Below are 22682 nucleotides of genomic sequence, written 5' to 3' on the forward strand. Positions count from 1 at the left end.
TTTCTTTCACTGCAATCATATATCTCGAAAGCAATTCGGGACACCAACGATTGGATCGGACTATTACGTCTGTTACGTTATTGTAACAGACGGATTTTCAACGGCGGACGTCGACGACGAGACTGATATCGTGTCACTACAATGCTTTCGAATTGCAAACGCGATGTCAACTGTTATACGAAGATTCGACAGTTAGAGTTGTAACGTGAAAAATACATTTCAGTTGGAAGCGATAAATTAAGCTAAGAAGATACAAGTTGCGAGAGAGATAAACAACAAATATTCAATGAACTTATATGTACAGGGATTTCTCTTTATAGATTTCAGCGATCTGAATATTTGTAAAGGGGAGTGCACAGTGATGCCGTCGTGCAAATGGCGGACTGCGTTAAATTTCTTTGATAATAATGATTTTAATTTTAATGAAATATAATGAAATTTAAATTAATATTAATTTGCTGCATGTATTATGCGCCACAGTAGCGGGCGTGTTTATTTAATTACTATCACGGATTCACAGAGCGATGGCGATCGCTCATCGCCGGATAAGTCGTCGCATCGTAATTCCATTTGCCTCCACCACAAAGTACCAATTTTATTAATTTGCGATGTACCGTCATCCAACGGGGACTCTCCCTCTCCTGACCAGTTTTCAGATGGATTATCGCGACGGGCTTATTGTTTCCTCCGGCTTCCTATCTACGGTATTTGCGACCCGGAGGCGCTTCATTATCAGTTTTTCGTGCGTTACGCCTGGACGCGGCCTTAATTACCTTCCCTTATACACGGCCGGCTTACTACGTTCCCCGAGTATAATATAATGCGGCTCGATAATCCCGTTTCGTCTCTGTGCCGGCGATATCGGTCGAATTACGATGCGTGGGGCGCGCACGGCGGCAGAGTCACGGGATTGCATCGGGATTGCGCTTCCTCCCCCCGAGTACAAACGACGGACTATAAATACGCTTCAAGTTATGGCATCCCGTGTGCACTCGGCCACGTTTATTTCGACGTTAATTAATGTTGAACGGCCGACGCGCACGCGGACGATCGCGTCCACCCTCTCGAGCGTTCGAATCTCGTTCGACCTTGTCGATGCGACGATCGGGAGAATCGAGAGCTCGTGATGGTAGTGGAGATCCCGGTTTCGGGTTTGCATGTGTCATGGGCGGTCGAGAGGAAATGATCTCTCTGTTTATTCGCGGCGATTGGCACGACGTACATTTTGTCGTGTCTACAGTCGGGAAAATTTCGCGCGCGTCCCCGTACGTACGTTATCACGTATATCGGAGATATATATCGCGGACGGCAGGATGTTCGGCTAAACGCGAGATACGCGAGAGGACCCCGGCGGCGTCAGCGTCGGCGTCGGCGTCGGCGTCTGCGGCGCTAAAACTCGCACCGGGATAACTCGCGCTACGCCGTAAATCGATACGTCAGGTGTGAATTGCGACGCGTCGCAACGTCGTGGCGGCGGGCTTTTATTTTTAATGCTGGCCTGTTTGCACGCGTGTTCACGGAGCGGAAGCGCTAAATTCGCACGATAAGCACGCCACGCGCGTTAACATGCCTATCGATTGCCCAGTCCCCGTGCAAGGGGAAGCAAGACGATGGTGAGCCGTAAGATAGAGCAGAAAAAAGAAAAACGACAACGGCGCGCGGCACGACAACAGAAGCCTCGAGCGCAGAAGGGCCGAGCAGGGTAGCAATAAGTGCAATAGGTCATCGCAGGGCGGTTGGGACAGACGGTGGGAAAAAGGGAGGAAACAAGGGAGACCGGAGGAGGAGGAGAGGAGAAGGAAAGCGGAGCAGTTCAATGAAAGTCATCGTAAACGGAAGGGCCCCCGGAGAGAGCGAAACGGGACAGAGGAGGGAGCAGAGAGAGGAAACCCGGAGAACGAACGGGGTAGAGGACGAGCGGCGTTCCGCCATGCCGACGCGCGCGCGGGGCGTCGTGGGAGAGAAAGACAGCAAGAAAGAGAACGGCCAGAGAGCTTGCGCAAGCTTCGACCCGCCGCAGCTCCGATCGGCGGACGGCGGAGCGCGTTAAGCCAGAGCCACGCTCCGAGTTTTCGTGTCGTCGCAGTCGACTCGCGGCAGCCTGGCTTTCGAAACTCGGCACGACGGCCGCTTCCTCGCGCCCTGTGCCCTCGTTGTCTCCTCTCTCGTCTATCTGTCTGTCTGTCTGTCTGTCTCTCTCTCTCTCCCTTATTTTCTCCTTTCTTCCAACCTCTCGACCTCTCGTCCCGTCTTCTCTCACCCTTGGCGTCGGTTCTTTCCGAGCCTGGTGTGTCACCCGGAGCATCTCGTGCACCCTCCACCCTCCCTCTCCTCCCCCCGCCATCCCACCAAATCTCGATTACGCGCGCTCGCCGATATAACGCAGCGCTGACGATCTACGCCGCTGCTCCCCGGCAGCGGCGGCAGTGCTCGTCCCAGACTGGAACCACCGTCGCTGGTGGTGGTCCTGGGGAAGTAATCCGGTCGTGAGCGGGCGTCCATCCTCCGGACGGAGCCACGCTTCCGACTCCTATGTGCGTCAGTGCGCGGTTAAGAGTCGCGGGGGAGACTGTGCCAGGCGACGTCGATACGTCGAGGAGGACGATGATAACGATGTGAATTGGCGGTTCGTTCGCGTGCTCTCGTTCGCAAGGATCTCGCGCACACGATCGTCCTGGGAATCCTCGGCCGACCGACGACAGAGAGACGATGGCATATACGAGGAGGCCCGTATGGAGAATATCGCGTCGGTGATTTCGATCGGCAGCGAGGATTCAGCTTCGCCGACGACTCGTCGAAGAAATCTGCACACAGACAGCATGAGAATGTCATGGTAAAGACGCGCGAATGGACGTGCATGTTGTTTCATTGCTGAAAATAATGCTAATTCGTTGCTAAAAATGAGAAACATTTGCCTTTCAGTCTTTCCACAAGTTTCAATTTCGAGTAGTAATTTTCATCTCGCGTCTCTCTTGTAAAATGAAGGAGATTACCTAAAGTTATCTCCAGAAAAACATGTATCGTTTCATTCCGAAATTTCTTTTTGAGTTTGAAACGTTTTACGGGGTTGCTTAATTTTCCATTGACACAATTTATATGTCCAGTCTGTCTACGATCTGTCCAGGTTCTGGTGCTACTGGTACCGAAAACGTACACACAAAAGAGACAATCATTTTTTGTTTCTATTTTTTTTAACCAAAATGTGCTCCTGCTGAGTTAATGCAACGCTACAAGCGATTAAAACATTTTTGAAATAGTCACTGTACTCCGTTTTCGATATCGCCTCGAAAATCACAATCGAAATATTTTGGATGTTCTGAATGGTATCGTAACGCTTTCCTTTCAACATCAACTTGAGTTTTGCGAATAGCCAAAAGTCACACGGAGCAAATACGAAGGATGTTTGAGCACTGATGCTTCTTCTGGCCAAGGAAGATCGAAATGTACAATATTGGATTTATGCATGGGTGCATTATCGTGTAGAAGCAAAACCCTTGCTCTCGGTATTTAGGCCGAACTCGAAGAATTCTGTTCTACGAACGATTCAGAAGTATATCAAATAATAATCAGCGTTCACCGATTGATCTTCCACTATGAATTTCTCGTGGATAATTCCTTTCGAATCGATCGAATCGAAAAAAAAGTTAGACAATACCTAGATTCGGCTCTTCTGCATGTGCACTTTCTTCGATTTTAGCTCTTCCGGGCTCTGCCATGCCGCGCTCTGCCGCTTTGTGAACGGCTTATATTGAAAACATCATGCTTCGTCAGCAGTTAGGACGTTTTTCACGAAATCCGAGTCAATATCGGTCGCTTTTAGCACGTAGTGCAGTGCTCCACTCTGACGTCTTTTTGATCCTCCGTCAGCATTTGCGGTACGAAGAGTGCACAGAGCTTTCGTTTGCCCAAATCCTCGGTCAGAATTTGATGTACAGTGCTTTTAGGTATGCCAGTGAACTCCTCGATGAATCGTGAAGACGTACAGCGATCCGATCAAAGAATTCAAGCGCTTTTTGCGCATTTCCGGAGGTACAACTTGTTTTTGGCGGTGTTGAGCGTCTGCAATGTCCTCTCTGCCGTCACGAAATTATCATTTAAAAGCTTCATAACGCAACCACTCATCAAGAGATGTTGCTGCAGAAAAAAAGTTTAAAAAATCAGTCGCACCAGAGCGTGGATAGACCGTGCATAAAATTAATTTGGATAAACTAAATATTTTCGATGGAGCAATTTTCTTGCCTGTTTGCATATTGTAGATAAGACTGCGATATAGGAAGGAGCATGAAATTGCCGAGCCCTTGCTAAATCTGAATTGTCGGTGAGAGAGAATCGCGAGTGCGTCCTCGTTACGTATGCATCTCGCGCAACGAAACGCGTTCTCGGCGTCGGCATGGTAATGCGAAATAATCACGGTCGTTGGCGAAATATCGGCAAATTGGAAAAACATAGCTCGACGATTCCGATGAAATCGTCCGACTCCTCTTGGATGCTGTGTTCGCTTGTTTTGCCGTAACACACGCGTGCCCGTATCTCGTATGCACGCGCGTAATCAACGAGCGATCTAAATTGCTGATGCGCTAACCGCGCCGAGGACAGTTCATTTGACATTTTCGACACGCGCCTGTCTTTATTCGATTCGTCACGCAGAATGTGGAAACCCACGAGTCGCATCGATTCGACGAACTTCCACCGCAATTTTCACCCGGGCCATCCAAAAAAAGAATAATTCTCGTGACCTTGGCTCGCTGGATTTTGGAACGCGGATCTCGCGGAGTGAAACGGGATTCCCGAATGTCGGGCAGCCTAGATTGTCGGAAGTTATATACACGTTGTACCGGAAAAGAAGGGAGACACTGAAAAAAAATATTGGATCCGCGAGAGCGAGACGAGACAATGAACGCAGCGCGAGAATGCTAGGGGAGGACGAAAGTGTCGGTTGAATGAAAAGGGAGATAGAGGGAGAGCACGCGGGTGCGCGCGGGTAAAGGAGAGAAAATTCCGGAGGTGAAGTACTGTTGTCGATGGCGGAGTCAGCGCGGATTTAGCCAATTATCACCCCGCTCTCTCGATGTGGATGTATGAACGAGGCCCTTCCGGCATATGCTCGATCTCATCTGGCGAACCATGCGGTGTCCCTTATTGCCCTTTGGGGAAATGATAACGCGATGCTCTCGCATACTTGAGTCTCCTATTCCATCAAGTCTCATGCAATAAAGATATTGCCCTCGAACAGCGAGCAGCATAATCGCGCAAAGCGAGAGAATTACAAATTTCCCCTGCACGAGTCCTCCCTTCATCTTCCTTTAGCATACTTATTCTATAACGTAAATTCTTCGTGGCAGACCATGACTGCGCAAATAACTTATATTTTTTTATACTTGTATTATAACGCGTGATGTGGAATAATGTGGATTTCTATAGTCACCTTAAAATAAATGTCTTTTTTTTTGCGTGAAACTATTGTGTGTAGACGTCTCTTAAAGGCAAGTTGTGAATGCACAATGCTGTATTTAACATTTCTATTTTCCCATTGCACGTGACAGGAAGAATCAATGAACGATATTGCCATACGAACGATCTTTTTCTGTACGCGCGTGTGCATAGGTAGTTCTCGACGGAAGAGGCAAATGGAGATAAGAGGAGAGAAAGCGGAGGTATTTTGACAGCCTCGGCACTTGTCCCGGGAATGCCTCGAATGCCTGTGCCGGTACTCCTCGGTAGTTGGGGCTGGGGCTGGGGATTTTTCGCCATATTCCTCCTGCTTCTGGCCACCCCCAGTCCCGCTGCCATTCGCAGAGGTAAGTCTAATCCGCGGGCTCGTGAGACCGAGGGTATAATTCCGGCGGGTTCAAATTTCCAGGCCAACGACACGCGAGAACGAACCCTGTATTTATTCGCGGCGAACGAAACTCGACACCGCGTGATTATTTCCAGTGCTCTTGACGATTTTTACGAATAATTATTATAGATACCTATAATTAGTATCTGTCTATCTACCTACTTGGAGCTAATCTTAGCGATTTTGTAAGAATAACGCGGTTGATGAAAACGTAGTTCAAGAAGTTTATTAGAATAAAAGAAAAAAAAGAAAAGAAAAAAAGCGATAAAGTCGAAAAGAAAACTTTTCAGCCTTTCGTTTGTCCTCGGAATTATTGTCGCACGATTATTTTTGTCGAGTCTACCTCTCTCCTCGTTCTACCTTAAGACATCGAATATCGTACTCGCCGCGATTACAGCGTTTCAACCCCTAATTTAATCCGAAGTCTATTTAAGTCCGAGACGGAGCTAACAGTCGGCTTTGGTTTTCTCGTTGGAGAATTCTCCGTTTCGGGAGTGCGTGGTATCAGTTTCTGCCCCGTGGTAGAGGTTCCGCGAGTACTCGAATCCGATGATGCGCGGTTTAATGAAGATTCATCTCGGGTAGCTGCTTACCTTAAGCTACCGGCAATTATCGCAACCTCGTTACGTGGCTAGCTGGCCGAATTATCGGCGTAACAGCCGCGAGACCTAGCACGACCTCCAATCTTAACCATCGCATTAGAGAGATTTATTTTCCCGGGTGGGCGCGCGCGCGCGAGGGAGGGTTGATACTTGTGGAAAAGTGATTTATAGGAGGGAGAGGCCTGGCTATAATACGAGGCCGCCGCTTTATAAGAGGTATCTAGCAAGCGGGTCGAATATCGATTACACGGCCGAAACTCGTGTCGCGTGTGTTGTCGTTTCTTACTCACCGTCGTTGCTTTGCACCCTTTCGACTCCGTGTGTCCCGTCTCTTTATTTTCCCGTCCGTTGGCCAACCGGGTCAACGAAAAATACCGTTGTTCTGATGCGATGTATACAGGGTGTCCGACATTCTCGCGCGTCGCCAGTTTTAACAATAGATTTTCTAATCAACTTGGTGTCCATTCTTTTTCAGCGGGAATATTGCGGGATGTTATCATTCGTCGCAAAACTTAATAATTTTATATTAAAATTTATTCCAAATTAAGTAATAAATATTTTGTCAATGAGGTCTCGACAACTCTTTCTTTCTCTCATAAAGAATATTCTCGGACATCCTGTATATTTCTAATTGCTCGTTATTTCTTGTTACATTAATTAATTATTGTCAATAATATTGTGTAGTTGTAGATATTTCCAATTATTATATAATTAGCAACCTTATTTTTCTTATTATATTATCATCATTATTAATTAATGCAGGCGAGATGTTAAAATATCGGTAGACGAGACGAAGAAGGGGGCGATCGGTAACGCGCAAACCCTCCTCCTTCCTCCCCAATTTAACCGCCTATATTTCAGCAGACCGAGACCACTGCAACAAAACAGTGGATATATACGAGGATGTGTCGAGTCCGGCGGTGACCCCAGCGAATTGGGGTAAGCCCCTCTCGTGTTGGTACCGCTTCCGTGCCTTTCGCGGAACGCCCCGAGACTGGATTCTGCGGGTACGCTTCAAGAAGTTTAAGGTCGGGGTGCTGGAGAACGCTACCACTTGCAGCGGCGGTTACCTGCAGGTGAGCGCTTTGTGAACGTTCTCGTCGTCCTCGATCTGTCGAACATGTCGATCCTAATTTCGGAATTTTCGCGCAGACGAAATACGTCTCCATCCCTCCGAGTCTCCCTCGCTTTGTATTCCTATTCATCGAGCAGGGGATGAATCCAGCCGGGCAATTAGCTGGGCGCTGGAATTTAATTCCGATTCGACAATAGCGTTTTCCAATTATTCTTTCAATCCAAGTCACTTGTAGGCGACGAGGCGGCGAAATGGAAAGATCAAGAGGACATCGAGAGCGATGTACATCTCTTTGAATCGCGAATCGCGAATGGACATCGATGTACATACATAGCGGATGTATGATCGGATCTGTTCGACGGAAATGCGCGTGTTTCCAACTGAGTCGCGCATTTACGCCCTTAAGGCGCGTAGTTGCATTGGACTTTCAATATGCGCCTGATGCACCATTATCGTACTCGCTTCGTTGTGCAACAGTGTGCGTACAACGGCGCGGTGAGGGTCTGTTTTACAAACTAGACACCTGTCTATGATCCTTCGAAACGTCTCCGATATGATAAAGCAAGAGATACAAGATCTTTCTTATCTTTAGAGTGCAGCGCTGATCTATTAAAGTAATCAAATTCGATTTTTTAATTATTATTAAAAGTGGGGTTCAAATTAAAATTAAAATAAGGTTTCTTGATGGCTCGTACGTTCGTGCGCGGAAATGCTCGTACGCTCTATGATACTCTACGATAAATCGAACGTTTTACGGGGGTATCGATGGGATAATTTGCAGGCTTGTTACGTCACGGTGTTATAAGGGTAGGACGAATCGGTCTCGTGTTAACCGTGTCGCCGCGAATTATCGGTGGTTGGTGCGCTCCTGGATTCAGTTTTGTCGGGGTGAGCGGCGGAGTGGGCTCGTCGAAGAGAGACGAGCGCAGCCGTATCAATGAGGCGAATTAGAGCATTCCCGTATAGAGATGAGCGCGATAAGTGATTCTCTTTTTCCCTTTCTGCATTTCCCTCCACCTGCCCCTTTCGAGTGCGCGCGCGCGCGGGCGCACTCTCGTCCTGCTGCCACCTCTCTCAGTTACTTCGGTATCAGGTATTGATCTTTGTGACGCTGTAAACCTCTCTCTTCTCCTCTCCACTTTCTCTCTCTGTCTCTTTTCTCTTTCTGTTTCTCTTTCTCTCTCTGTCTTCCAATCCTCTCTTGCTTTTTCTCTTCGTGTTCTACATTCTCCTCTGCATTCTTTCTCCGTTTTTCTCGATTCTCAAATTTACATGATAAAAAAAGGTAAAAAGTCAATAGTAGCGTTTTGGATATACGTATGTATGTCTTCCTTTGCACGAGTCGTAAGATTCAAAATGTGCAATGCACACTGGAATTGTGTATCTTTACAAAATGATTATTTGCCATTTGAATGGCTATTATTCTCGTGTAAATTTGCAAATCAATTACCTCTAGCGAATTTTGATTAATTCTGTGTATCTTTGTACAGAGAGAGAGAGGTAGAGAGAGAGAGGGGAAGGCTATTTGTTTTGGATTTACGTAAATCTGGTATAAATGAATTAAAGTTATCTTTTGATCTAATCGTGAGAGGATTGTTTTGAGCCTCTGCGTACTTAATTTATTATAATATACAAGAAATTTTAATTATAATTATTTTAATTATAAACTATGTTTTTATATTCGATTATAAATATTTTATATATATATATATATATATATATAATTATATATATAAAAGTTCTCTCCCTTTGTAATGTGAAAGATTATTATTAGTATCTTATATATAATAGTATCTAGTATACGCTAATAAAGTATTATTAGTATACTTTATTTATAACAAGCTGTTTATGTCACAAAGATAGAACATCAGCCATTAATGGAGCAAACCATTTCTGAATACGCGACGTCCACATCGATCGTTCCGCACGTTGTACACCCACCGCGCGTTTCGGACACTGTTTCAGATCATAGATGGGAACACAAAAACCGAGGTGAGCAATCGCAAGGACCCGGGCGTCTATTGCGGCGAGTCCGAGCAGCCGCAGACGTTTATCAGCGAGACCAGCTTCGTGCGGGTAATCTTCCATGCGGACAATTTCACCGATCAGACGTACTTTAGCTTCGACTCGCGCGCCGAGCAGCAATTCGAGGTGTATCTCAGGTACGGCCAGCATCCGGAACTTTACCCGAACCGCCGCGGCGAGATCGTGCCCGGTAGTTATTGCGAACGAGTGTTCAAAGACTGCCGGCTGCAGACGTGCTATGTACAGAGCCCGGCGTACCCGGGCATCTACCCGCGCGCGTTACACTGCAAGTACCGGCTGAACACCAGGCTGCCCTTCATCAAGCTCTACATCGAGAACGAGGAGTTCAACATCGACGGGCAACGATGCGAGAACATCATGACGTGTCCGATGCGACCCATCAGTTCCGGCTCGGAGCATTGCCCCTACGATTACATACGCGTGTACGACGGCAAGAACGAAAGCAGCCCGGTGATCGGCACGTTCTGCGGCATGGGCAAGTTCCCGTACAGCATCATCGGCACCAGCGAGGACCTGTATGTGGAGTTCGTGTCATCACCGGCTGGCCCGCTGCTCAACACCGGCTTTCACTTCAACGTGGGCAACTGGCCGGGCCACGTGGAAACCGCCGGCGTGAAGAACGGTAGCTGCGACTGGCTGCTGAACAGCGAGTCCCTCGTGAGCGGTAACGAGGGTATCTTCCTGTCGGTCGCGCACTGGTATCCGCCGCACACCAGCTGCACGTACCTGCTGCGCGGTCGCCCGGGCGAGATCGCGCGTCTCTACTTCCCGAGTTTCCGCGTGAACCGCATCGAGTCGCCGATACAGCCTTACGATGGCGACTGCGGCGAGAGCTTGACGTTGTACGACTCCGACTGGCCGGACGACGCCAGGATCATCAAGACCTTCTGCGACACGTTCAGCAAGCCGATGGAGAAGCACGACTTCGTGTCAACGTCGAATGCACTGTTCGTGCGCTTCGAGAGTAAGACTGGCAGCTACTCCGGCAGCTCGCTCTACTACTGGGCGCACTACGACTTTTTCAATGCCACGAGATTCGGTGAGCCCGTGCCCGGCACCGAGTGCGACGAAATCTTTGCGTCGTGGAAGACACGCTCGGGCCAGTTGCGATCTCCCTTGAACACCCTCGTCTACAAGAGACCGGGCGATCCACCCGCCGATTTGTCTTGCACCTACAGTTTCGTTACGGACAAGCGGCTGTACGCGCGGGTGATCCTCGTAGTCGAATCGATCAACTTCAAGGAACATCCGTATGCCCAGTGCGGTCACTGTTGGGACAGCCGAGTGGATCGGGTGATCATTCGAGAGCCGAACCCGGTGGGCATTAAGGGCCACTGCCTCTGTCGGCACAACAACAATGGCACCCCCTCGCCCACGACCTCACCGGCACCACGGCCACCCGTTCTCAGAGTAGTCTCCAGGGGTGAGAGGTTGGACCTGAAGTTGTTGGTGGACGGCGCGCACGCGGCATCGAGCTACTTCAAATGGCCGGCGCCGCTCTTTGAAGCGAGATACGAGTTTGCACACAGCCCGTTATGTGGTCCGGCCCTCTTGCCAGCCACTACTGATGGTGAGATCGAGTTCCCGCATTACGAGGCGTTGGGATACGTCACACCGCCCAGGTCCATCAAATGCATTTGGGAGTTGCGAGTGAATCGCGAGCGTGATCTCTGGCTGCACTTTGATAAGATCAAGTTCGCATCGCGCTCCTGCGAGGACGGCAAGCTCGAGATCTTCCTGCCGGGTAACACTGAACCGTATTTGGGTATCTGTGGCGAGAACGTCAGCTACGTCAGGGAGATGCCGATCATATCGGCGGCACAAATCGCGCCGCCGACGATGGATCATCCAGCTCTGGCCGATGGCACCGAGGAATCCCCTGCTATAACCATACAATTCACTGGATCAATGGCGCCAGCTAGGGCGGCTTTTAAGATCGCCTGGACCGAGCTCTATCACTTGCCGAGGGACGGCTCCGGCGCGCTTAATACCCAGAAGCTGGAGGACTGCGCTTTCCAGTGTCCCGGTGACGCGGGATGCATTCCGGCAAGATTGCTGTGCAACGGCGTCGTGAACTGTCCGACTCGCGGCATACCCGTTCCGGGTATCCTGAACGGCACTTTCTACGAGCCGGACGACGAGTCGGTGGAAACATGCGGTGGTCCCGTCAACGGCAACGGCGGCAGCTTTGTCGGACCAGCTGGTTGGGCCGGCGCCGGTCTGGGCGTCGGGCTGACCATTCTGCTGGGTCTAGCGTGTTTCATCGCCGTCTGCAGACTTTGCAGAAGACGATCGCACTCCAGGGACATACACGTGCCCTACTAGGAGATGCGGTTCATCCTCTGCGAGTGTATGCACGATCCCAAACAACACAGAAGCCCAACATGCGAACGACTCATGATCGTGCTTCGAGGAATCGCGATTTTTTGCTTGTACTCTATATACACAGATGTATGAGCAAGAAATTCCTATCTCTCACTGCTACGAAAGACGTCTACATGACACCCGACTTCCTCGGATGTCATTGAGTCGTCTTCGAACTGATCATTAGTCAATTCGACCGTCATTCGATTGCTGTTAATTTCGATGAAATAGATCTACTGATTATGATAAGATTGTAATCTGGGGAGAAAGCACATGATGTCATCAAGGCAAGTTTGTTTGTCATTAATAGGACGGCGTCGTCAACTTTCTGGGTTGTTTGGGACAAAGACGATAAGAAAGCACTCTGGCACTTGAAATCCGACGAGATTCAGGAGAAGAGACGTTTTTTCCAGTGCTGTTACGAGCGACAAATCCAACATTGCGCTTACAAGTAATTATTCTAATGTGATGCTTCCGAGTTTAACAAACGTTTCGAGTTTGCTCATTGATCGCGAGAGATCTACTTCGAGTCTTTACTCTATATGGTGTTCACGTATTGCTGTCAGCGTGATACCGATCGTCCATCCCGCGTCCACGTCACGCCATCAGTCTTCTATCTATCCGTTTCGCGAAACTAATGGTCCGTGCATCCTATCCCCCTACAACGACGATCGCGCAGATCGAACCGAAGCCGTGTTTGCCACTGCCACACTATACTCACCGTGTTGTCATCGCGTTTCCTCTACACACTGCCATAGACGTAGAACTTCACGTGTAGCCTCATCTCGATCGTTTCCATGTCCGAGAGAAATAGTAGGTTTGCAAGACGATCGGAGAGAGAGAGAGAGATTAATCTCTGCTGCTGATGCAGTAGCGGTAGCGAAACGTCTGTGAAACATAGATAACTTGGACAACATGCTAATAAAATGTATCTCTAGTATCCCGTTTCCTAAACTATGGAACTCTACCGGTAGTCGTATCGTTGGAGAATATAATGAGTTCGAAATTAGAAGAAGGATAGATTAGATTAAGTTAGATTAAGTTTCGAACGCCTACAGTTATTTTACGACGTTAGGATAAACAACTACGTAATTATACTATATGTGAAACATTGAACATTATAATTGTTTACACGTATCACACGTTTACACATCACATATATATCATTACACTCTACGATTACGATTTATTTTGTCAGCTAAAGTCAGAGAGCAGCGTTGCTACCCCTAGAAAGCCGAAAGGGTAGCGCGCGCCTTTTACTTCCTCCGCCGCTCGCACAGATATCAGCGAACCGATCGTCCGATAGATTCCGACTTCGAGATTATAGTTCTTAGTGGTTGCTCAAAGTTGCGCTGCTCCGTGAATTCTTGTCTTGTGAAACTCGTCGTAGCGAGAGCGAGTAAAATTAAATCGACTTGAAATATATAGCGGGAATAGCGGGAACGACGGGAATCGATAGTATATCAGAGATTGTGACTTCTGAGACGAGTCGTGACACGCCTTGTCGATTTAACGTCTTGAGATTCGGCGATATCGTGTGTCGGGCGTAATGACACATCGTGTCCGCCGATACGTACCGAGTCTGCATTAAGAATATGAAGAAGAAATGAGGAAGGAACGAAGGGAAGAGCCACGTGATTCGCCGATTCGCAAGATGTCTTGGACTCTATGACACCGAATGAGCGTGCCTACTAAATATGCAGCTATTATGCATGTGATTGTCGACAGTGCAAACAATTTGTATATAATAAGCCGAGGGAGAGATAGAGAGACGGGGAGGTTTATATAAGATCGATCGCTTTTTAGAACTAATCGGTACGCTAGAACATTATAAGGGAGGAGAAATAATGGAAATAAATGAAGCGTTGGCGAGAGAGCTCGCCGACCGTCGCAGTGGTAAGAGATCCTGTTGATCCGATAGTGTGTCGTTGGTTGGCCTTCCTCCAGGCTATTATAATTAGAGCAAGGAACAGACTTGGAAACTTGGGAACCGGCGCCCCCTCCCCCGGGGACTGCTGCGTTCTAGGATCATGATTGTTTGTATATAGGGAAACATTTATGTAGATTTAGCGACAATCTCAATAGCGGATACACACGTACCCACACAAAGTACACGCAACACGCACACGACAACCGGACGACGGTATTAAAAACGCGCGCATTATTAATATGCAGCCCTCTTCAATCGACGGTATAACGATTATCTTACTACGACATGTAATTGCGATAATAACAATTATCATAATTACTATATTTTTTACTAATAAAGAGCATCCTTGCAGTCGAGGAGAGAGGCGGTCTACTTTTTCTCGTTGGATCCTTCCGCACAGATTTCAGAGCCCGAGATCGCCGAGTCGTAAATCAAAGATGAGGAAAACCCGCTGGCAGTTTAAATCACGGGGACAAACGCGTTACGCCCGAGATTTACGAGTCTGCTCGATGCTTAAGTGCGGGACCAATTAAGGACCAATCTTGGGCACTCTCGTTTCGGCACGTTTTAGCGTTATTCGTAATTCTCGTGCTCACGACTTAATCTTTTACCTTATGAGAGATTCCATGGCAGCGCATAATTCTATTTTAGCCGCTTTATTTGCTTTTTATACGTTGATTTATGTTGTCGATTGTACATTGAAGGGGTCGACGAATTTATCGGAAATACATTAGAGTTTCGATGCCGCGAATGTTTTTTTTCTTTTCACTTTGGAGTTCTTCCTATTGTGCTTTGTTTCCATGCGCGAAACGCCCGAGACAAAAGAACACGTGACAACCATGCTGGACCTCTTTGCGCCCATTAAATGTCTCCTGCAGGAAGAATCCGTCCGTGTCGACAACGTGGTCTTCAGGCTACACTCTCGCGTTACCGTTCTCTTGTTACTCGTCTGCACCGTTCTCGTGACTGCTAAGCAGTACATCGGCGAGCCGATTTCTTGCATGACTGATGCTTCCATCGGTAGGATTTCAGGTTTCACTAACCTTCAGCTACAAGTGTACATCTGAAACTTTGAGCAAAACTTTATGAAAAAGTTGTGTAATAAGGCGCGATGTATAATGATAAATTACATCTAATAATCATTTTTCCTTTTCTTGGAATTATATCTTTAATTATTATAAGCACTCAAAAAATTAATCTTTATTGAAAATTGATCTCGTAATTATAACTTTCTGACAGATAAAGATCCTGTAAATGCGTATTGCTGGATCTACAGTACGTTCACGGTGTCCCGACATCTGAAAGGTATTCCTGGAAGGGGTGTAGCGAGTGCCGGTGTAGGACAGGCCCTTCCGGATGATGAAGCCCGCCATCATCGATATTATCAGTGGGTCAGCTGAATTTAGAACGTTTACTGTACGAATGAAGAGATAACCGATACAGACAGATAATCGATACACAGCAGAGCACAGTTAGCAGGCAGATTGAAAAACTAATATAAAGATACAGAAAAATATGTTTTGACAATATGAATATTTTCTCAATATCAAAAATTTTCGCATGTCTGTTTTGCAATTTAAATACGTCTTTCTTTCGCGAATCTTTATTTATATATGACAGAATGGAATCGCGGTTATCGCAGAAAAAGAACAGTGTAAAACGGATTTTCCTTAGATCGCCAAAAAGATGTAAAATCCAATTTTTGTTGCAGTCAAATCATTCCAAAAGCTTAACTAAAGAGCATAACAAATGGCTTTCCGTATCCATTTGTATTCTTCAAGACTGAAAGCTTAAGCGTCTTTACGTTCAATATAAAATATATCCGTAAAACTCTCCGATCTCTCTGTTGAACTTTTCTGTTGGGAAATTCTCGCCGAGGAAAGATCGACCTGAAATTCGTCAAAGACACCCTCAAATTGTTTTTCGATGGGGCACTCTGAAAAATTGAACGGGAACGGGAGAAACGTGGGGTGAAACGCACACGCGTGCCGTCGAATTGGTGATCGTGTATATTTTCGTATCGAATGCGCACACACACACGTGGACTCGCGCGTTTATGTACGCGAGATGCATGATAACGAGTGCACTTCGGTTCCGATGGTCAGGGCGCCTTCCGCTCTCGCACATGCAGACATATTACGCGAGCGTGAATGAAATCTGGAACGCGGGCGCGTGGACGTAAAGGAAACGTCCGGAGGACGGAAGACGGTACGGGGAAATGGAAATAGAGATCGCAGATCCTCTGTTATCCACGTCACACACCGTGATTCGCACACCGTGGATATCGCGAGAAGAAATGGTGTAAAACGGATTTTCCAAAATCCTCAGATCTCTCGGTATAAAGAAATGTTAAATCAAATACAGATTTCTTCCTCTTTTTCATCCTTCGTAGGAAATCGAGTAATTCCAGAAAAGTTTTTACGTCTACATGGTTATAAGGATACTTTATGGGGTTGCAACATATATTCATCCCGTCTTTTTTAGTGTTTTTAACGAATATATGTTACAATCCAAATTCTCTATTTATGATATCTGCTATTTTTCATATTTTACAACATTTTCATTTTTTTAAAAATATATTTTTGTCCTTTTGCTTTCGTTAAAAATTTCTTTACGAAGTAAGCAGAAAAATATAAGATTTATCTTGAGAGAAGTCGGGTAAACGAGAAGTAAGGATTTTCAATGTTCGATAGGTTTGTTTCGTTCTCGGCTTACAAGCAATCCTCTTTTACGTGCCGCGCGCGTTATGGGGCATCTGGGAGAGAGGCACCATCGGCCTTCTTTCACGGGATCTCGCATCACCCTTCCTGAGAGACGTTTGGACCGAAGAGAGAAAGCAACAACTGGTCGAGTACTTCGTTAGAACGAATTTACATGATCATAACTTCTACGCTATACGTTTCTTCGTATGCGAACTTCTGAACTTTTTAAATTCAGTAGGTATAACTCCTTTGAATTTTCTCGAAACAGTCGTAATCTGCGAGGGTACTTAAGGGCTCTCGATCAGCTAACCGAGACTGTTACGTCAGAAGCGAGGAAATTGCGCGGAAATAAATGTCAATAATTAATTCCCGCAAGTTCAATAATCCAGGCTTGCAAAACGCGTCCGGAACTTTGCCGCGGGACCGATATATTGCACAGAAATATATTATCGAGAACCCTTAAATACATAAAACACACACACACGCTTTATCGATGTTTTCTTTACGATTCCCCATTCCCGGGGAGAAAAATCGAAAGTATTATTTACCGACTGTTTGCCGCATAATTATTTTGGATAAAGTGACGACGCGAGATTAATGAAATTTTTTATCGGTAGGTAGGACAGATATATCTGTTGGATACATTTTTGGAGGGACAGTTCAGGCGATACGGGCCGTTGGTGACCGCCCTCGTCGCGGAGGAGAATCCTCGCGATAGGATTGATCCCATGGCGCGATTATTTCCGAAGGTGACCAAGTGCACAATTCACACCTTCGGGCCGGCAGGCTCCGTTCAAACTCACGACGCCCTGTGCGTGCTGCCACTGAACGTGGTGAACGAGAAAATCTTCGTTGTTCTATGGTTCTGGCTGGTATTTCTCGCAGGAGCTGGTTGCTTGGCGGTAATCTATAGGTACATAAATTCGGCCGACATCTGCGCGCGTCTGGATCTCACGGCGTCGGCAATAATGCACACGCCATTCCGGATTATGACGTCGGAAATGGGAGGCAAAATCCCACGCGTAAACGATTCTGAAAAATTATTTTATGGGGATGTTAGACCCCACGAAGTTCCCGTGCGGCGAATTGTCTTAATGCTTAGCACGATTGCAGACTTTCGGTTTTACTTTCATGACTTTTAGCATTTAAATTATATTATATATTATAGTAGGTATTATATAATAACATAATAATATGTTACACATGATATGTTTTATGTGTATGTGTGCGTGTGTACTATATATTTTATATGCATACATATTATAAGTGCGCAATATTAAATTATTTCTCTCATGTAATAAATAGAGAAAATTATTTGAAAATCAAAATGATGGATCGATCGCACGATTGATGTGTGCATCCTGTTTGCAGGATCATAGTTTTCTCGCAACCCTGGGCGAGAATATACCTTTTGCGAGGCGCAGCTCGCGTGCTCGAGAGATCTAAAGCCGAGCGTGTCGTACGTGTATTCCACTTTGGCGATTGGTTTCTGTTGCATCAACTCGCACAGAACGTCAATCCTATCGTGTACAGGGAGCTGGTTAACGAGATAGCGGAAGTCTTCACGACCAAGCTGCGGACTTCGCCTAGGTTCCTCGATCTCGCCTAAATAGTACTACGCGAAACTTAAAATGTCCATGCACGGATGATGCTTCAGCGGACGTTCTGGAATTAAATATAATGCGCGATAACAAAAAGTAACGTGTAAGACGAAGCTGTGTAATCAGTGTGTTTCTAATAAAGGCAATTAGATATTATATATACAAAATTTTTATTTATTACACACTAGAAGATTCTATATACTATGCATTCAAGTTTTAAGATCTATTAAAGATCTATTAAAAAATTCTAATGTCCAAGACTCCTCGACTTCCAAAGTGTTCGAATTTCCTTTCATACACGTTGTACACGTTGGCAAATGCGAGGAGCACAATGAGAGACGGATACGCTGGCATGAATCTTTTGTTCATCAACGGCACATTCAATTGTGCCGAAACAGAAGCAGAACCGAGACGCGCTCCTCTCGCCGTGTATCCATGGGAACGCGAGTTTGATTCAGCCAAATTACCGAGTTACGATTCTTAGGGTTAGGGATTCTGCGAGAATTATATCGTGTTTCGTCGCGTCGAAGATCCGCGCGCTCTTGATTTCACCTCCCGGTGCGTCCTCGCGTCGCGCTTCTTGTTCTTTCGAATACGCGTGCATCCGCGCGCGTCTCTCGCATTTCCAAGGTAACGAAAACAGACGACGGTTCGGTTTGACGGTTCGGCGTCTTGCTGAACTTTCGAATTCCCGTGTCGCAGCGAGGAGAAGGATTCCCGAAATTGAAGCCGCGAGGTAGCAAGGATGCGCGAGATAGTGCATCTTCAGGCCGGCCAGTGCGGCAATCAGATTGGAGCCAAGGTATCCCTCACGATCCCTCAGGATCTGTCGAATCATTTTTGCATCACGTTATCACGTAATCCAATGTAATCAATTGCATTTGTTGAAATGTATGCTGCCTGAAAAAAATCCAAAAATTGCCTCATTAAGCTTAGAAGTCAAGGCGCTGAATTAGGCTGAAATTAGGACGAGTAAAGAAACAGAACAAATTCTGAAAATTTCATTTTCATTGATGCTTGCAGTTTTGGGAAGTGATTTCGGACGAGCATGGGATCGATCCCACGGGTACGTATCACGGTGACTCGGACCTGCAGCTAGAGCGCATAAACGTCTACTACAACGAGGCGACTGGTGGCAAGTACGTGCCACGTGCGATCCTGGTCGATCTTGAGCCCGGAACGATGGACGCGGTACGTTCGGGACCGTTCGGCCAGATATTCCGGCCGGACAACTTTGTCTTTGGCCAGAGCGGCGCCGGCAACAACTGGGCCAAGGGCCACTACACCGAGGGTGCCGAACTCGTCGACTCCGTCCTGGACGTCGTGCGCAAGGAGGCCGAGAGCTGCGACTGCCTCCAGGGATTCCAGCTCACGCATTCGCTGGGCGGCGGCACCGGCGCCGGAATGGGTACCCTCTTGATCTCGAAGATTCGCGAGGAGTACCCCGACAGGATCATGATGACCTTCAGCGTGGTACCGTCGCCAAAGGTATACTTTCTATCGCGATCTCGCGATTTAATCTCGATCGTTTTCGCTTGGATTGCGCTTCGATTTTCTTTCTTTAACCCAATGGTACGTCTTAGGACACTTGATACGTTCTCAAACGCGGTCTCTCGGATTACTTTTGAGAGTAACGAGATCAGCGAGATTGGATTTTGCGTGGCTCGGGAACCGCGCTTCCGCGTTACCGCGTATCGGGAATCGCCGTGGGGAGTATTCCGCAGCGGCGTAACGCGAAAGTCTTCCCGATGCGCGACTGGATAAGGTACAATGCATGCGAAACAAAGCGTCCGCCAGAAACCGCCTTTTGTCCTTAATAGGACAATACCGCACGCGCATACTGCCACTGTACAATGCATACACTCGACGCGCGATACGCGATACGGGAGAGATGTCGCGTGTTTTCTGCGTCAGCGTCTACTCTTGCTTCCTTTCGAAGGTGTCGGACACCGTGGTTGAGCCCTACAATTGCACGCTCTCGGTGCATCAGCTGGTGGAGAACACGGATGAGTCGTATTGCATAGACAACGAGGCGCTCTACGATATCTGCTTCAGGACTCTCAAGCTGACCACGCCGACCTACGGCGATCTCAATCATCTGGTCAGCGCGACCCTGAGCGGCGTCACTACTTGCCTGAGATTCCCCGGCCAGCTTAATGCCGATCTGAGAAAGCTCGCTGTCAACATGGTCCCTTTCCCGCGACTGCACTTCTTCATACCCGGTTTCGCTCCGCTAACTTCCAGGTTCGAGATACAAATTTTTTTCATGATAAAAATCAAATTGGAGACTGTCAGTATTTCTCACCAGTCGTTATTGAATCTTATTACAATACTTATTTTATCTAAACGTTGCAAATACCTCAAAGGTTTTTTAATGGAATAATAAAATAAACATTGGCTCTGTATACGCGCAATCTCTCTTTTATCGCATTTCACATAATTAGAAAATAATGTTTCAGGGGCTCGCAACAATATCGAGCGCTCACGGTACCAGAGCTCACCCAACAAATGTTTGATGCGAAGAATATGATGGCCGCATGCGACCCGCGACACGGCAGATATCTGACGGTAGCCGCGGTATTTCGCGGTAGAATGTCGATGAAGGAGGTGGACGAGCAGATGCTCAACATCCAAAATAAGAACAGCAGCTACTTCGTCGAGTGGATACCAAGCAACGTGAAGACCGCCGTTTGCGACATACCTCCGCGAGGACTGAAAATGTCTGCGACTTTTATCGGCAATTCCACGGCTATCCAGGTTTGTTTGTCGGCTTGTCCGCGTAGCAGCGTGAACTTAATAATCGCTTAGTCAAATTTTCGTCAAGGATTTAATTCGAATTTTGTTAACTGATTTTCGCAAATGACGACCTGCAAATTTCCCAAGGGACTGCATAACATTTTCTTAATCGAGATTTTTCGGGAGTAGAGAATTTTTGACAAATAAACGCCGCTCTTGACTTACGGTCGAGATATTCGACAAATCATCAGATTCGAGAGATCGTCAGGTATGAATCAATTGCATCGAGAAAATATTTGAAAACTCACATCGCAGGAATTGTTCAAGAGGGTGTCGGAGCAATTCACCGCAATGTTCCGGCGCAAGGCGTTTCTGCACTGGTACACCGGCGAAGGTATGGACGACATGGAATTCACGGAGGCCGAGAGTAATATGAACGATCTTGTGTCCGAGTACCAGCAGTATCAGGAAGCCACTGCCGAGGAAGAGGGTGAGTTCGACGAGGAGGAGGAGGGCGAGGAAAAGTGAGATCGTTCCATCTACGGGAGATGTTTATCGAGTGCCCGTACACCTGCTGCTTCCTTTCTGCTCTGCGCCTCTTTATATAGTTACATCGTCCCCGTATTCTGTTAGAGTGTAAAATAATATGTAGCCGAGGCAACGTCGGCCGACACCTTGTTGTTCCCCGTCTTTTCCGTCCTATCGTGTCTCATCGTGTCGCCCTACCGCGTGTCGAAACTATATGAAATAAAAGAAAAGAAAAATATACGAAGACGGTTTCCTGCCATTTTCCCACGTAAGGAGCTCATTTCTCTTGCATCCTCTTAACCGCGTCTACAACACGACAAAACGGAGCACACTCCCGCACACGCTGGGGTTTGCGCTTGGTTTCCGGGCAACCTCCGGCCGCTACGGAGATAATGCGAAATGTACGTATTGGGGAAACGCTTGCTGCTTACTCTCCTTCAAGTGGAACACGACAGGCGCAAGCACCAACGGCGCTTGCTTATCCTTGGCATTCGCATCAGACTGCAGACCTCAATTTAATCGAAAAATTAAGCAAATTTTCCACCGTGTTTTCCTACGTCTGACACTTTTCAATATCCTTTGTTACTGAGCGACGTGTTAATTAAATTACACAAATTATCGTTTACTTTATTACACGTTTATTTATTATATAAATTAATTACGTTTAATTATCATTTAGTTATTTATCGACTATTCATTTCATGCTAGTGCCTGTTTTATTCCCGCCGTATAACATTTTAATTTTAAATTTGCATTTAATCACAATTGAATTTCTTTAGACGTCATTTATATTTTATCCCGAACGCGTGCAACACCGCGCCCGTGTAAGCGTCCGTTTAGCCAACTAAAAATCACTTGGCGATTTATTTCGGGATACTCTATTCTACGACCGGGAACGATTCTTTTACGCTCGACGCCGCGATAACGCGCCATAATAAATCGCGCCGTGCGCCGCTCGTGTATCGGAGGCTCGTACATCACGCCGCCATTACCGTTCGACCGTATTCTCGCGGCTCGGGCCTCGATCTCGAGAACATTATTGGTAATAATAATTGCACAACCGCGCGTAAGTGTCTGCCAAGCGAGGACTCGCGTTAAGTCGCTGTGATGTCATGCATCCCTGAACGTTCCCGCGAAAATGAGGCGTGATACTCACGCTCGGACGCCCATCACACATCGTCGAGCACGTGTCCGTGAAGAATACGCTGTCCTCGGTCAACTCTAGGACAGAGGTCGTGAGGTATGAAGAACTCAATTGC

General features: G+C 47.0%; 2 protein-coding genes across 5 annotated transcripts; both read left to right on the forward strand.

Moving 5' to 3' along the window:
• The first annotated feature begins 2010 nt into the window (after positions 1 to 2010).
• On the forward strand, positions 2011 to 21543 carry LOC105282380 (tubulin beta chain). Of its 4 annotated transcripts, XM_011344333.3 has the most exons (6): positions 2011 to 5798; positions 7303 to 7517; positions 19183 to 19647; positions 20099 to 20403; positions 20619 to 20916; positions 21211 to 21543. In XM_011344333.3, exons 1-6 carry the CDS (start codon positions 5687 to 5689, stop codon positions 21421 to 21423), a joined length of 1608 nt encoding a protein of 535 aa, XP_011342635.1. In that variant the 5' UTR covers positions 2011 to 5686; the 3' UTR covers positions 21424 to 21543. The 4 variants fall into 4 exon arrangements, with proteins under 4 accessions (XP_011342635.1, XP_011342618.1, XP_011342626.1 ...); XM_011344341.3 differs by lacking the exons at positions 2011 to 5798; positions 7303 to 7517 and adding an exon at positions 18905 to 18961 and having other exon boundaries at positions 21211 to 21542; XM_011344316.3 differs by lacking the exons at positions 19183 to 19647; positions 20099 to 20403; positions 20619 to 20916; positions 21211 to 21543 and adding an exon at positions 9482 to 14215 and having other exon boundaries at positions 2083 to 2833; positions 5605 to 5798.
• On the forward strand, positions 14357 to 18316 carry LOC105282406 (innexin inx2). The gene is made up of 5 exons (XM_026969391.1): positions 14357 to 14876; positions 15096 to 15247; positions 16550 to 16792; positions 17176 to 17471; positions 17930 to 18316. Exons 1-5 carry the CDS (start codon positions 14657 to 14659, stop codon positions 18165 to 18167), a joined length of 1149 nt encoding a protein of 382 aa, XP_026825192.1. The 5' UTR covers positions 14357 to 14656; the 3' UTR covers positions 18168 to 18316.
• Positions 21544 to 22682: the final 1139 nt, after the last annotated feature.

The sequence above is a fragment of the Ooceraea biroi genome, chromosome 4 (assembly GCF_003672135.1).
Source record: "Ooceraea biroi isolate clonal line C1 chromosome 4, Obir_v5.4, whole genome shotgun sequence".
Classification (NCBI taxonomy): Eukaryota; Metazoa; Arthropoda; class Insecta; order Hymenoptera; family Formicidae; genus Ooceraea; species Ooceraea biroi.

What these genes read in the sequence shown, in the direction of transcription:
- LOC105282380 (XM_011344316.3), top strand. Translation starts at nt 5,687, where the DNA reads ATGCCTCGAATGCCTGTGCCGGTACTCCTCGGTAGTTGGGGCTGGGGC. An exon ending in TCCCGCTGCCATTCGCAGAG is followed by an intron (nt 5,799 to 7,302) that starts GTAAGTCTAATC and finishes CCTATATTTCAG; the next exon opens with CAGACCGAGACCACTGCAAC. An exon ending in GCAGCGGCGGTTACCTGCAG is followed by an intron (nt 7,518 to 9,481) that starts GTGAGCGCTTTG and finishes ACACTGTTTCAG; the next exon opens with ATCATAGATGGGAACACAAA.
- LOC105282406 (XM_026969391.1), top strand. Translation starts at nt 14,657, where the DNA reads ATGCGCGAAACGCCCGAGACAAAAGAACACGTGACAACCATGCTGGAC. An exon ending in CATGACTGATGCTTCCATCG is followed by an intron (nt 14,877 to 15,095) that starts GTAGGATTTCAG and finishes ACTTTCTGACAG; the next exon opens with ATAAAGATCCTGTAAATGCG. An exon ending in ATCATCGATATTATCAGTGG is followed by an intron (nt 15,248 to 16,549) that starts GTCAGCTGAATT and finishes AATGTTCGATAG; the next exon opens with GTTTGTTTCGTTCTCGGCTT.